The 16,543-nt window shown below is 39.9% G+C and overlaps 1 protein-coding gene across 1 annotated transcript in view; it reads left to right on the top strand.

Moving 5' to 3' along the window:
- The window catches only part of Csmd1 (CUB and Sushi multiple domains 1), a 1,525,237-nt gene that overhangs the window by 994,644 nt on the left and 514,050 nt on the right, over positions 1-16,543 (top strand). The window contains exon 7 of the mRNA XM_028766288.1: positions 10,396-10,473. Coding sequence (XP_028622121.1) covers positions 10,396-10,473 — 78 coding nt within the window. The remainder of the gene's footprint in view (positions 1-10,395; positions 10,474-16,543) is intronic.

Raw genomic sequence — 16,543 nt, 5'->3', positions numbered from 1 at the left:
TTGAGCTAGGTTTGGACTCTTTCACCCTTGTAATAGTCTGTCACACCATACACTTTTATTAAAGATTTAGTTTTTGTTTTATATTTATGTATACATATGCATGTGCATGCATATGAATGCAGCACCTATGTATGACACTGGGGGTGGGGGGACGGGGGTCAGAGCCTAGAATACCCTGGAGCTGGAGTCACCTAAAGTTTTAAGCTTCCAGACATGAGTGCTGGGAACTGAACTCAGATCTTCTAAAAAGTAACATGGACTTTTAACTGCTGAGCTGTCTCACCAGCTAACCTATATGAATACACTTCCTTTACTTAGTTTCAAGGCATTGACAGCATTACTATGGTGGAAGGACGTTGTTTTTCCTTTGTTACTGTTTTTAAAATGTTAGTGCTGAAGGCATGAATCTAAAAGTTAGAAGCATTTGCTCCCCTTACAGAGGGCTGGAGTTTGGTTCTCAGAAGCTACATTTGGTGGCTCAACCACCTGTGACTCCAGCTCCAGGAGGTCCAATGCTCATTTCTGACTTCCATAGTCATGTGCATAGACATAGATACATACATACATACATACATACATACATACATACATATATACATACATACATACATATAATACATACATACATACATACATATATACATATATACATATATACATATATATGCATACATACATACATACATACATACATACAAATAGCTTTAAATAACTAACTAAATATTACAATGTCACGTATGAAGAATAATGTGTGAGATTTAATACTGACAACTAAGATTGAATTGAAGATTTTTGTTTACTGGCATCCAGCTCTCCGGGAAAGGGCAACTTGGAAATTTATAGTCAATGGAATTGACTTAGTTTGTGATTTTGTTTCTATTAAAGACACAGAAGTTTCTGTCTGACATAACGTGTTCATGACTGTAGCAATTTGCTCACATGTGTATGCGCATATGAAATCATCATTCTAGTTTTTTAACGAGCCCTAGACTAAAGCTTCTGATGGCCACGTGGCAAGGGCAGCCAGCCATGGCACTGCTAACGGCGGGGGCCGCATGTCACTTACTACATTAAGTTGCACCAGCTGATTCCCACACTGAGCAGACTGTCTGATTGAAGCACAAAACTGAAATCTGATCATCTAGGTCTCAGGGCACAGATGTTAGGTAGTTGCAAAGGTGGTTGTTCAAGGGCATCTTAGCATCTGAGGGAAATGTAGGGATGCCCACATTTGTGTAATTGTGTAATGAGAACTGCAGGAGAGATGACCTTGGGAAAACAACACAGCAGTTATTTCTAGAACATAAAACGACTCACTGTAGCAACAATTAAACTCCCTGTAAAATAACCTGTACATGAGCAGTCATCACCATGAGATACACGTCAACAAGTGAGCCAGTAAGTGCATCCATTACTTTAAATGTAGACAACCCTGAGATCCATTTTCAGCTACCTGCTTGGTGATTGTTTTCTGGCGGCTGGAGACAGATGAGGGTTAGTTAAGATATTCCTGGTGAGGTGAGTGCTGAGGTAGCTGACACAGCTTTTCTAGCAATCAATTCAGTTTGATGGGGTGACAGCCCTGGCTCGGTCTCATTGTGGTAGTTTACTTAGAGAAATGGACCAGAGTTTGAAGACATGGTCAACGGGTGTTTCGAGTTACACAGAGGCCCAGAGAGTGAACAGAGCTGGTAACTCATACTTAAGGTTACCATTATTAAGAGCATTTTGAGGAAAATATGAGAAGAAGTAATGGAAATGGAGTTGAAATTGCAGCTTTATTTTTTCCTCTGAAAAATTAGGTACCTACTCAACTTCCTGTATTAACTTACACGATTCCCATGGAACTGGGGAGAAATGACAAAAACTGCAACATTCGATGCCTCTGGGCAATGAGCTCTTTTGATTCTCAGATTCCCTCTTGATAAATTTTTAGATTTTCTCAAATCTTATGTAGTAGGCACAAATAGAATCATATGTAGAATAATAGAATGATACAGAATCAATGCTATATGAAGTGTTATAACTGGAGGGTTTTTTTTTTAAGGGTTAAAACTTAGTTCCAGGAAGCCTTGTATAACCTGCTGAGCTGATTGTTCCCTAGTAAAGAGATGGATGATGGTGAAAGTCACGGAGGGAAGATTTATTCCATGTGTCCATATTGGGAAGAGAAACAGATAAAGGAGTCAATTGGCTTCAGGTCTGCTATTGGACGTGCACTTTAGGTGTAAGACGGGCAGAATTGGACAAGAGAAATTTATAACTAGGCACTTACAAAGGTCAGCCCATCATCACCTCAGCTCCAGTTCTGTAAGGAGGTCCGAACAAGTCCTTATTTCTTGATGAGACAGGGTTCTCAGGTAAATTGCTTTGGCTGCCTGATGGATGCTCACCTCAGAGGCCTATCCTGACGAGTTTTCCATCCCTGACCCAAGGACATTGCAGGGTTAGGAGAATGACTCATCTCTGTACCTTCATCCACAGTAAAAGAGATGAAACAAAGCAGAGATATCAGAGTTCCATGTTGTTTTGTTTTGTTTTTTAATGGAGTGGGCCCTCTGAGGATTTAGTGCTCCCTCAAGACAACAGATTCTTATTTCCTCCTTAGGACCTTTTATTATGATGTGGTTGATATCGAGAGGCATTTAACACAAGCTTTTTAAAGAGTGCCTATAAAACATTATATATTTACTCAGCCACAGTCTGAATTTAGAAAATTTTGGCATTATGGAATAATATATGTGTTGTTAGATAGTTCTTTACATGTTACATCATGGACTATGATAAAGTGTTTAAAAAAATATTTAGAGATGAAAGCTGACATAGTGTCAAGAGTGTGTAGGCCGTAGTGGCTGCATGGAGAACTGAGAAGCTGGTTCAATCACAGGGCAGTGGGAGCTGACTTTAGAGCCATCTGTTTCAGCTTCAGAAGGTAAAGGAGGGGAAGTAAAGAGACAGTTTCCCCTTCCTGCTCTCAGAAGCTAGAGGGAAGAACATGACCATTTCTGAGTGATGCTCTAGCAGCTTTGTGCCTTTTTCTTTTGAAATTTCTTAAATTGAAATAAGATAACATGTTTGTGTAATAAACGGATCACTCAAGCAGAAAAAATAAAAAGAAAAGTAAAAGTTGCTCATGCAGGAGGAAAGGAAACAGCCAAGCTGGATGAAGTAGACTCTGCTTACAATTCTAGCACCAGGATGCTGAGACAGGAATTTACCCATGTATGTAAAACTGTCTTAGGTTACATATCAATTATACATGTCAACAAAAAAAAATGAACGAGGAGGTGTTAAATCATGATTTTGACATGATTAGCTCAGGAAGAGATATGGGAGAGCAGGCTCTCATGGGAGCATGGTTTCCTTATCCTCAGAGTAGCCATGGTTGAGACCCTGTGATTGTACCTCACCCAGCATTTGAACATGACGCTGATACCTGACAGACACCAGGAGGTGGGACAATACATAGCCATTTCATAAGTCTCAGACTGCTCAATGATGGGTTTAAGTAAAAGTGTTTAAAATATAAAATCTTCTGGATTTTTATGGCTTTTTCAATGTAAAATATAATAGGATCAGTGTTAGTTAGAGAGATCAAAATGTTAGACTTAGTAATGATGCGACTGATTAATTTAAAAACAATTCTATGTCCTAATGTTTGAAACATTAAAAGACTGAGGTGTGAAATCTCCTGGAAAAACATGTGTCTTATGGACAGCAAAGGAGTTTGAATAACTGCAATTTCTCAAGGCATGATATTTTTGTGTTAAACAATAAAAAATGTCGACAAGACTGTAGGATATTCAAAAATAAATTTTATTTTCTGAAAATGAAAGAAACACAAAAATTTTCAAAGAAAATCTGTAAGTAGAAAACATAGCCCTGTCAGTGTTAGCACACACCTTTAATCCCAGCATTGGGAGGCAGAGGCAGGTGGATTTCTGAGTTCAAGGCCAGCCTGGTCTACAGAGGTTCCAAGACAGGCAAGGCTACACAGAGAAACCCTTTCTCAAAAAACCAAAAAGAAAAAGAAAAAGATAAAGATAAAGAAAGAAAGAAAGAAAGAAAGAAAGAAAGAAAGAAAGAAGGAAGGAAGGAAGGAAGGAAGGAAGGAAGGAAGGAAGGAAGGAAATAGGTCTACAATATACCACTTCCTCTTAAATTCAGAATGAATTCACCCAAATGAGATTGGGCATAATGACAAAAAATAGAGTAGTAGACTTGGGAGTCCAATGCAGAAGAATCATGACTCATAGGCAAGCCAGGGTTACATTGAGAGACCCAGTGTTAGGAAACAAAAAAACAAGAAAAAATTAAAACTAATAATAGAAGTTTAATAAATTGTATCATTGGTGTCATAAGACAATATATACAGCAAAGGGTTGATTATAGATGTTTTTGTATTGATTAAATAATTACAGGACGAATGTGAAAAAAGGTATTTATAGGACAAGAATGTTTCTGACCAATGAGAGAGGCAACTCATGAATTAGTACATGACATATACTATTTAGATAATGGTAAAGTCTAGGAATTCCTCACTGAGAACCAACAATTTGGGGAAGTTTTGTTAATATAAGAGTGAGCATAGCTGCCCTCTAAAAACGAAAAGTCCTTGGACATACCGCTTCAATAGAATGTTTTTGGTCTAGAAATGTATTCATAAAATTAAAATTCTTCCAGTAAATAAACATTTATATTTTCACAGATCTGTGTCAAGCCCTGAGTTTTTAAAGTTAACAGAAGCTGTTTTTCAAATTTGATAGTTTGTTGTTGATGGCCAGGTTTCCCAATAGAGTTTATCTTCACACTCTGAACAATAAATTTGTTTGAAATAACCTGAGTTTTATTTGAACTTTAAAGATATTTGTTCTTGGCCAATAATAGAAGGGAGAGATAAACTTAACAATCAACTTCTATGTCTAGATGCACAGTTAAGAAGGCAAGTGGAGAGGTATTTATTTATTCTTTTCTTTTTCTATTTTTTACTTCTTTTTTCAAGGCTGGTTTCTTCCTAGGAGATTCATGGCATTTTCAGCTGTCCTGGCACTAGAATATGTGCCAATATATTGGATACTTTCCTGCTGCTATGATAAAATGTCATCACCAAGGCAACTATAGAAAGAAGGGTTCATTTGACTTATGGTTATATAGGGATGGGGCTGTGTCATGGCTGGGAAGCATGGCAGCCAGCAGCAGATAGAGCTGCAGAAGCAGAACCTGAGAGAAGGGAACTTTAACAACAAACATCTGACAGAGATAACAATCATGGAATGGTTGAAGCCTTCAAACTCTCAATCCATTTTCAGTGGCATACTCCCTCCACCAAAACTGTACCTCCTAAACCTTCTAAACTGTGCCATAAACTAGAGACTAAACATTTAGATGCCCAAGAATATTTATGCTCTCCACATTTTAAAATATTGATTTATGTTAAAGTTTAAAATCAACTCTTTGGTGAAGTGCAGGACTAAGAACAGCCATCATGCTATGCAAATAGTACACATGAACTCATCTGTCCAAATTGAGCTCTTGTGTCCATTGCCCATTGACTCCCTGGTATTATGTCCAGTCTTTGGTCACCACTGTCTGTTTAAGTGAATGACTGAATTATTTATGTTACTTATGAATTATATCATCCAAGACTGGCCAGAGTCCTTATGCAGGCTTTCTAAATTGGGGTAGTTAAAATAGGTTTGGCCCCCGTCACTCATGTGTTTGAATGCTGGGCCAATAGTGAATAGCACTATTAGGAGGTGTGAACTTGTAGGAATAGGTGTGGCCTTGTTGGGGGAAGTGTGGCACTATGTAGGTGGGTTTTCAGGTCTCCTAATGTTCAATCTACTCCAGTGCAAAAGAGACCCTCCTCCTCTCTACCTTCAGAAGACAGTTTCTTCATGGCTGCCTTTGGATCAAGATATAAAACTCTTGGTTCCTCCAGCACCAAAACCAAATCTGCCTGCACATAGCCGTTTTTATCAGCATGATGATAATGGGCTAAGACTCTGAATCCTTAGGCCAGACCCAATTAAATAAATGTTATTTCTTTGTAAGAGTTGCCTTGGTCATGGTGTCTTTTCACAGCAATGAATCTAAAACTAAACATGCAACTTATAATTTCTTTACACTGGAAAGCCAAGCTGGTGTCCTCCAAAGCATAAATTCACAATTCTATTCAAAAAATATCTCAGGAGCTATGCTAAAAAGAGGAAAGAAGAAACTTGTAAGTTGAGCTCAGAAGTTCTCTTTGGCTAGGTTTGAGGTTAAACATGAGAATTGGGAGGGGGGTTTTATCTTTCCTTCAAAAAGCTTCAAATGAACGAGATTAATAGCTTTTTGTTTGTTTCCTGGAGAATTGCAGGCTATTGGAGAGCAGCTTCTTTCCCTCCATCCTACAAATTTGAGCTTGATATGCTGCATTCTCTTCCAACCAGTTTCTTTATAAGTTAGGGTCACTCCATCAGCCTCAATAGGAGCTGAAGTGGCAAAGGAAAGGAAGGAGAAGGAGAAAGGATGGAAAGAAAGAAAGAAAGAAAGAAAGAAAGAAAGAAAGAAAGAAAGAAAGAGAGAAAGAAAGAGAGAAAAAAAGGAGAAAGAAGAGGAAGAAGCAGGAAGAGAAAGAGGTGGAGGAGGAGGAGGAGGAGGAGGAGGAGGAGGAGGAGGAGGAGGAGAAAAGAAATGGAGGAAATTATTCAGGTTGGAAGAATGATACTAAGGGAGAGGCATAATGAAAGGTGCAGACAACTGGTAGACCAAGGATGTATATGTCAACTTCTCTTTCTGGCCAACATTGCCAAAAACTATTGTCTTCCAATAAGAGGCCAAAGGAACATGGAATAAATCAGAACTCAGTGACTCAGAGAGTAACAAAAGAATAATACCACCATATTGAAAAATAAATAAAGCATCCCTGGTGGAAATTTAGCTTCACAGAGCTTCAAACAATTATTTGTAGAATTGTGGGATTTATGGGCTCATCGAATTCTCCAAGAGGTCCAGTATATTCAGACACTCTTATGGCACCCTGTACGCCTCTCAGTCTTTCTTTTTACTCTTTGAAAGAATTGAGTTCTGTTTGTTTTATCTGTTTACACTGAGTGGAATTTGCTATGAGTTTAACACACTGTATAATCTTCCCATTGATTCTCCTTTGCCTTGCTCATTTCGAATTCATCTCCTCTCCCTTGAGATATGTCAAGATAAAGTTATTTCTGTAGAAGAAAGTGGAGATGATGGGGAACACACATCAAGGCACTCATGGTTTAAAATTAAGACATGGTTCTAGGGCAGACCTCACAGGAAGATCTGTTCTAAGGAATGGCAGCTTTTTTGCTCTCGTTTTCTGTTTGCTCACTACAGGGAAAGAGAGATAGAAATAACAGACTAAAGTCACAGAGAGGGAAAGCAAGACATATAAAACCTGGGGTTGGGCTCTCTGTGGACCACTACTGAGTAACCAATGACCAAGTCTTTGAGTCAGGCCATGTGGAAGTAGAGGGGAAAGTTGGGTGATGTTGAAGCTATTACCAAACACAAGTGACCACAAGGTTTAAGGTGTTTAAGTCGTCACAGTGAGGTAATTTCTCTGTTTTTTTTTTCCTCCTTATGCTGATTGGTCCCTGGATGGGATGAGTCACCCATAAAGGGTATGGCCAGAACCACAGTGGCTCTGTAACAGTGCACTCTGAAATGTTGAAGATCAAATGAGGGAAAACTCTGCTAATTAAGGTCAAAGTCCACCATGACTGAATAGCTTCTGGGCTTGGCCTATTGTGAGAGACTCCCTTCAGCAGCTAGTTTTCTCCTTCTCCTTTCTCCTTATCTGGAGAATTCTAAGCACACACATGTGCTGCTACCTGAGGAATGTCACATAGCCTCAATCAGATTATAGGACCAATTTCCTTTCTCCTGAAGAAGAAAAAAACAAAACTGTGCAGCCAACACCTGAGATTCCTGAAATGCTTCACCATGCTAATGAGGCATTCCATGTACCCTAAGACCCAGCCAATGACCTTTGCCCTTCCTAGATGTTTCTAACCTTAGTCCCCCAAAACTTTATAAGCCTTCAATTACACTAAGTAAAGTTGATCTGCTGACTGACAACTGGCTCAGGTGTGGTCTTTCATCATAACGTACTCACAGGGTTTCCAAACCCCTGCTTACCCCCTCTGATCCCACTTGACTTATGGATTGTATCAGCTGACAAATCAGCAGAGTAGGGAGACCCACAGTTGACAACTACTAATTGACCAGCACTTTCTCACAGTGGATCTCAGATGCCCCTCACCCCCTCAATTTCTCCATGAGTAACCTTAGTCCTGAGATACCAGACTATCCTAGCCTTGTGATTCATTAACCATACATTTTGGAAAGAGCTCTGGAAATTATTATACTTCCTTCATACTCCTGTTTTTCTTTGTTATCCTGCTAAACCCACAAACAAGCATTTGTCTATGTTTGTATCATTCCAACTTTGAGGTTTATAGTGCTAAAGGATTCTACACATTTCAGATTCAGATTAACAAAAAGAAGACTATAAATTGAAAGCCAGCTCTTTTGCTTATGCCAAGGAGGAAGTAAATAGAAGCCCCATCTGCACTGAATAGAGCCTTCTGGTCAATGAAGCTCACATAAAAAGGAACAATTTGAAAAATAATTCAATGATAATTACCTTCACAAAATTCTGCCAATCCAACATCTAACACTTGCTAACCCAGAGACCAGGGAGACACCAGCCCAAGGCTTAAGTTTGCCTGTGAATACCCTCCTGATTCCTGTATATAGAATGAGTGATATTCTCCTTGTTGGGAACCAAAGGGGACAGGGCAGACATCTGCCCCCTTCCCTGGATATTGGTCAGACTACGTCTAGGTCATCTCCATGTCTTTCTAGAGGAGCCTCTGCTTCTGTTGCTCTGTGAAGTTCCTCCTGTGAAGGGTTTTCTCCAGTAGAGTCTTAGACACAGAAGATATCTACAGTAGTGAAAATACCCACACATGTCTTAGAAATAACAAGGCTCATATTTTCTGAGAGAAGTGGTAGGTGGCAGAGAACTGCTTTCATTTTGTTGTTCCTTAAAAATAAAAGAAAATAAATAATAATATAAAATAAAGTAAAATAAAATGAAAAAGATTCAGTGGCATTAGTGGCCTTGATTCTTTGGCTTTAGGGAAGATCCGATAACATTGGTGTAGACTTTAAATATCATCTGGCCTTTGCTAAAATTGTTTCCTGTGGGATTGTGTTCAGTCTCAACATAGGGTGTTAGACTTGCTCTTCTATTGGGCATCTGGGCAGGAGGAGATTGGAGCCACAGACTCTCAGGAATGGGCAAAATACAGAGAAAAGAGGAGGAATTATGGGAGGTAAGCAGCAGATGGCCTATTTTTTTTTAACTTTGGTTACCATTTTCTTAGGCTGAAATATTTGAGAATGCTAAGGGAGAAGAGCAAACTAAAGAGTACAGGCCCCTGGCCACCTTTGCTTGCTCTATGTAGCCTCCTCCAGAGAAATAAACCACTTGACCAATACTTAGACTACAGGAGAGAGTAAAGGTAAGAAAAGAGCACTCAGGTCAGTAAAAGAAGAGGAAGGCCACCCTCTCCAGCTCTCTTCTATGCCTTATTCTCATTTTAAAAGAAAGGAGTTCCCTCTGCACAGTTTGGCTCATAGTCAGTTTTGTTGGGTTCAGAACCTAGAATATTCAGACCCTTATCTAAATCTTAGAGATGAACTACAGTGTAGGATGCCCTTGAATATCACAGGCAGGAAAACTCTGCTAGGAGGAGAGGGAGAAGAGAAATGGAAAGGAGAGTGGGGAAGGGGAGTGGAGGAGAGAGGAAGGAGCTGGGAGGGAAAGAGATGGGTTTCTTCATGTTTAACCTGCAACATTCTAGCATAGCATTTGTATGCTGCAGTTCATCAATGCCATATGATAAAATTTAGGTAGTTAATTTAAAACATGAATAAATAAATGGCCAACATCTAGTTTTGTGAAAAGAGTTTTATGAGTAGAGTATATTATTTAGAAAGCATCAGGGTCAGGGTCACTATGAAAATACTGAAAGTACAATCTACTCCTTGTGGTTAGGGGCAACAACAGTGATACAGCAAAGTTGTGTTTTCTGATGGTGACTAACATGGATGTGGAAGGAAAGCCTTGCTGTCATTTATTTTCAACTCTGGATACATGATCATGAGATACATTTTGCTGCCAAAAAAAAACTTAATTATTTGTAACCTGTTTTCCATCTGTTTCCTCTCAATAGCATTTTAGATCCTGGTCCCTAGATCAGGGGTTGGCAGAAGTGTATTAAGACTGGATTTGCTATGAGATTAAAGTATGGCTTTGTGAACTCCGAGTCTCATCTGATAATTTGTTTTGCTTTCTTTCAGTGAAAAAGGCAATTGAGCTGAAGTCCAGAGGAGTCAAGATGCTACCAAGCAAGGACAGCAGCCACAAAAACTCTGTCTGTGAGTTATTTTCTTTCTATGTGAGGCTAGATACACCAATTAGAGGGAAAACAGGAGTAGATAAAATGGTCCCTAATTCCCTTCTCTGAGATAGTGCTCAATGATGACATGTTATACCTGTAAAACCTCTGTCTTTATAACCGACTGCTCACTGTTCTCTGGTTGAACGCCTGGAGCTGAGTTCTCATCTAGAAGGTCACATACATTTTACAGACTTTTCCCTCAGGATTCCTTGTCCCTGGTGATGCCATCAGACTCTACTACAGTGCTGAGTATTCATACATTGTGTTGGCCTGTGGTCACCTTCTTCAGCCATTCCAAGACTTCTCCTCATGTTGTCCCCATTCTATGTTCACTGGGGATTCCATATCTGAGTGCTCACAGGGGGTGCTAGCAAAAACTACATCCTGTGAGTGTTTTTGTTACTCTATCTTGACAATCAGGGCCCGTGGCTTTGAAATGAAATTGGAGCATGGAAAAAAATACCTTTTTAAATGGTAAAAATGATTGAGGGGTAGAAATGATTAATGGGAAGAAAGAGATTCTGTTCATCTATATAAGGTTTCGGTGTTTTGCTACCACCATCTGTATGTCTTAGAGGTAGAAAAGAAAGTGTTGGTAATCATTTTGAAACAATCAATGTGATTGACATTCTTAACGAGGTGATCTATAGCTTGACAGGTTCACTTGTCAGGTGATATGCTCATATGTAGTCAGCATTAGATCTGATTCTCCATCCACCGAGCATATGTTGTTCTGCTGGGGCGATACTGACAGAGCTTATACATGAAAGAATCTTTCTTCTGTTCCCACCAAGACAGAAAGCGACAAATCTGATAACTCCTTTCTGAGTAGTAGAAAGTGGCCTTTCTTATCTTTAAGCAGTAGTAAACTCTCTGCCATGCTCGAGGATTCAACAGTAAGGAAAAGGAAGAAGTAAGGAAATTATAAGAGATCAGTGTGTGCTTGAGGGGAAGACTTGACCATGAAAGGACAGCTGAATACCAGATATTTTCTAGAGGATACACACTCTGGCTCTACAAACGCTTATGATGTTCAGGTTCAAGATTCATTGTCAATAATACTAAACCAGTAACTACTTGTGTAATGTTATCGGCAAGATATGCTGAAATATTCTAAGTGGTTCTTACCCATCTTTGTCATGCGGTGGACACTGAGCACTTAGTTATCCCATGAAGTACTTCTCTATCTAAGAAGGAGGAGTCAGAATCTCCATCAGTTATCACAGGGTTTAGCAACAGGAGACCTTGCTCTATAGAGGTCAAGAGAGATACTGACACTAGTCTCACATGTGTCTCTGTTGTGGCTTAGGGTGTGCTTGTTAGGACAAGTTCTAAGTCTGCTGTCAGCCAACAAGGCTGGCCATTTTCCCTATGTGCTTGGTGGATTCCTCGCCATCAATTTGAGGGAAAAGTGTGAGAAAGCAATTTACATTCTTCACACAGCATGGCAACTGGCTACACATGGATTTCCACAGACTGGGTAGAGATGCTAGGCCCTATTTCTTCTAATGCCCTCCACTAAGGTTCAGGCTCCAGACCCTGAGCTCCTTTACCATAGCCTCGTAACACTAGGTCATACATTTAAGCCTGTGTAACCCTCTACCACAGGTAGTTTAGAGGTTCCCTCAACTGAGGGTTTGATGATGTTTACAAAAGTGGGTCTAGAAAACCTACCAAAAGGTCAGGATGGATCATGAGCTATCAGGCATCACCCTGAGTTATCCCTCTGCAGTGCTCTGCTCTAATAGAGCCTTTTCTTCTTCTTGAGAGTCCTCATAAAAGAAAAATGTAACAATGATCACCATGTCAAAGCTCTTCCACAGGGTGCAAGTCTGAGCCTGGCAAGACATGTGCTCATCTGACACCTGGTAGGAACAGACCACAGAAACCCTAAGCTTCAAAAGGGAAGAAGCTAGAGACTTGGTGTGTGTGTGTGTGTGTGTGTGTGTGTGTGTGTGTCCCAGGGTGGCCTTTAAATTGTGACAGTCCTTCTGGCAAATGTTGAGATCACCAGTGAGCAATACCAGATCTTGCCATTGTGTGGGCAATGGTGGACACAGTCTCTCCTCTTCTTCTTCTAGGCTTTCCCCAGGGCCATAGTCATCCTATATGCTTTCCCTTGGAGGATGGACAGCTCAGTCATGTAAATAGCCATAAGGCAGAAGGAAGACAGATGCTTGTTTTTACTTTCAGCTGGAAACAATTTCCTCATGCAAAGTTAATGACAAATGACTTTACAAATTCAATATACATTTCCTCCAAGGAATTGACAGCATACTCTGACTGGCTATTGAGTGTTGGGTTGCAGCTGTTTCTGTAAAGCAGCAGAGGAAAGTAGCTTCAAGCACCTTGTCTTGTTTTATTGGATATTTTATGTATTTAAATTTCAGATGCCATCCCCTTTCCTCATCCCTCCCCAGAAGCCCCCTAGCCCATCTCTCCTCCTCCTGTTTGCTTTTATACCATTTTAATTACATGCAAGAATTAAGGTCACTTCTAGGTTGAGGAACTAGCAATACAATAGATGCAAATAGTCAAGGAATGAGCAAGACAATAAGCACAAATAGTCAAAGAATAAGCAGGGCAATAAACAAAGTTTTGTGATCACTCCCATGATCACTATTTCTAAGGGTTTAGCAAGATGACCAAAATAGTGTCTATTCTAAAGCTGTCTTTAAACACACTGTGAACATAGCAATAGCATGTATTGCGATGTAGGTCTTGGGGGAAGAATAACCACTAAACATAGTGGAAAAAATATTCCCCAAGTGTTTTCCCTTTTAGTTGATTTTTTTGTCTCTTGTCTGTATATGTAACATTTGTATTGTTTGGTAATCAATGTTGTCTACCTTGAAAGACATACTTGAAGTGTAAACCATTTCCAAAATCCATGAATCCAAATTCATCCTAACTTTGCATGCAATCATGTGTCTCTTACTTGGGGTTTTATTGCTGTGAAGAAACACTGTGACCAAGGAAGCTCTTATTTTAAAAAAAAATATTTAATTGGGGCCGGCTAACAATATGACAGCCTGCAGACAGACATGGTGCTGGAGAAGGAGCTAAGAGTTCTACATCTTGATCTACAGTCGGCAAGAAGAGACTGTGAGCAACTCTAGGCTTGGCTTGAGCATATAAGATGTCAAAGCTTGCTCCCACAGTGACACACTTCCTCCTACAAGGCCATACCTACAACAATGAGGCAACACCTCCAAATAGTGCCACCCCTATGGCCAAGTATTCAAACACATGAGTCAATGGGGCCATTCCAATTCATACCACCACACCATGCTACTGACAGGTGACAGTTGGTAGTTGATTGTGTTTATGGGAGTATCCACTGCACTGGCTGCTAGCTTTTCATTTGAATGATGTGAAAGCAGACAAATGATCCAATCTATGTCTCTTCTTTTAAAGCCTCTGCTTCAAAGTGGGGCCTCGCTTAGGACACCGGAAATGTGCAGCCCAAGTACAGAATGTTTGCATGATGTTCTTGAACAACTGTCAAACAGGTTTCCTAAAACTGACTATTTGGAAAAGTTTCTCCTTCCATCCTGGGCCATGGTGTATTAACCTACTCAGCATGCTCCATGCTCACTGTCATTTTCCCTAACTTTTGCTTTTTTCAAGTATTAAGTAACTATATAAAACAAATAAAAAGACAAAAAGACTAGTGGCCATATAGTCACTGATTGTTGGAAAGAAAGAAAGAAAGAAAGAAAGAAAGAAAGAAAGAAAGAAAGAAAGAAAGAGAGTTTTCCATCTTGAATCAGTTCTTGTTTTCCTGGCACAGTGTGACTCAAGACTCAAACCTCCAGCACTAGGTTTCACCAGGGACATCTTCTGGCCTAGATCTTCTCTTTATAAACAAATCTGCAGAGGCTAAGAGGAAGGCAAGGAAGAAACTGAATTCTCATTAATCGTACACCTCTTGGAGATTAGGGAGAGAAGCCAGCTCACCATTTTTACCATTTTAGAAAATTATTTTCATGTGACCTACTTTGAGAATAAACCTAGGAAGATAGGCCTGCCATTCTGACTCCACTCCTGACTCTAGCCTTTCCCATCCCCAAATCTACCTAGAGCATAAACCCACCTTTAACCCCAGAAGTGTATCATCCATAGACAATGCCAATGTTCTGATACTTCAGTTTGGAATACATCTCCAGACAGAATCTTCCCAGGTTGTAATTGCAGGGTTAAGGAGAGGTGTGGTGTGGTTGCTCTGCCAATCCTCTCTCGAAGAATCTTCCAATTAACATGACTTGTTTTGCCCAACAACAAAAACCGTATTGTGTTTTATAAAAATGTTACCAAAGGTACCATGTTTACTGTTAAGTGTGCAGAGACACCTCTCATCATCAGAGCTCATTTCTAGGACTTGAAGGTTCTAGGATTTATTTGACTAATAGCATACGCATGTGATCTCTCTCCTTGCTTAATAGAAGCTCTGCCTGCTGTTGCAAGCACCAGTCTCCTCATGTGGAGCCATCCAGATCAGCTTTAAGGCAGATTTTTAAAGAAGGAAAAATAATAGTCCCATTAACCTCTAACAGCCATCCGAAGGTTTAATAATAAAAAGAGGGATAATTGCCCCAATCTGCTTGCTTCCATTGCATGTAATTCCAGGGTGCATTGCGATCATTACAGATCTTCGCTTTCCTCAGATGGCTCTATCCTCATATTGCATGAAAGTACTAAACTTAATGTAGTGCTTTATAAATCAGGTTAGTAAATTATGCAGAGTCTGAATAGGCTTTTGTCACTGCAGGAGCTGAAATATCTTCTCAAATACCCAGGAAAACCTTTCTGCAAAAAGCTTATGTCTAGATCTACCTGGGGAAGAAAAGTGAAAGGAGAAATTGCCTCCAAAGCTAGGTGGTCCACCATGGCACACAGGACACTCACATGCATGTGATTCTTAAGGCAACCAGGAAAGTAAGATCCATTAAGACAAGAAAAATGGGACTCAGTTGTGTTAGTGGTTTAGTGATGGTGAAATTAAAGTGCATGCCTACTGCAAAATAAAATATATGCTCTTTGAACATCCTGAGTAACAAAATCAAAAGCCTGACTAACTAGTGGGTAGAATTCCCATAGCAACATGACCAGAGGCTGCATTCTATTATTCCTAAAACTGACAGAGAAGCCTAGAAAAGGTACCTCCACTAGTCCTGATTATGATATGTCTTAGCATGCCCATGGCAGATTCCCACAGCTCAGCATATCACAAATGTCTTCATAAAACTGTATAAAACAAAATATCCTAATCTTTTTATCTTTGGATCTCTGGATGACTGTGAGGAGACTGCTAGCCCTTGGGTGTCTATAAAATAGAGGATAACTCTAGTGTTGGTCAGAGGAGGGAGCCCAGATGCTGATACAGAAATGATCTTATGTGATTTTATGTTTGAGAGTTTGGTCAGAAAATCCTAAGGGATGAACTGATCAATCATTGATGTTCTGATCTCAATTACACTCAGTGTGTCAACTTTAGACATGAAGAAAATAAGACGGCAAGATCAAGTAATGAGACGGGCTTGCAAGGTAGATAAGTAGGTGGATTTAAGAATTAAGATATACTCCATGGATAGAAGGGGACTGGGAAAAGATGGCTCTCCCAAGCTATGTCATTTCATTAAGAACATGCTCTAAAGCTATAAAGGGAACACTGAAAATAATACCAAAGTCATTATATTTGTTACTGCCTTCATAGAATTACAGAATTTCATAACCAAGCTGACTTTTGTTTCCAAGGGAAGGAATCAGATTGTCTATAACCAATAGACCCTGCCTCCAGTCTATGAGAAGTTTTGAGATAAGTATGTCAAAGTTGTCTAAGGGGTGAACATGCTCATTATTTAGAGGTAAGTTTAAGGAATTTGATGGATGCTCTGTGATGTGGCCCATGAAAAGAAGGGCTCAGGGATGGGGTTGATATAGGCAACAGGGCAGACAATGGTTCTGCCTTTCTTAGTGTTCTTAGAAAACTTGATCCCCATGATCAGCCAGGGCCTCTCCTCCCTCTCCCTCTCCCCCTCTCCCCC

The sequence above is a fragment of the Grammomys surdaster genome, unplaced genomic scaffold (assembly GCF_004785775.1).
Source record: "Grammomys surdaster isolate TR1022 unplaced genomic scaffold, NIH_TR_1.0 167, whole genome shotgun sequence".
NCBI classification, from domain to species: Eukaryota; Metazoa; Chordata; class Mammalia; order Rodentia; family Muridae; genus Grammomys; species Grammomys surdaster.
The sequence above is the reverse complement of the archived record's forward strand: the minus strand, read 5'-3'. Positions and strand labels throughout refer to the sequence as shown.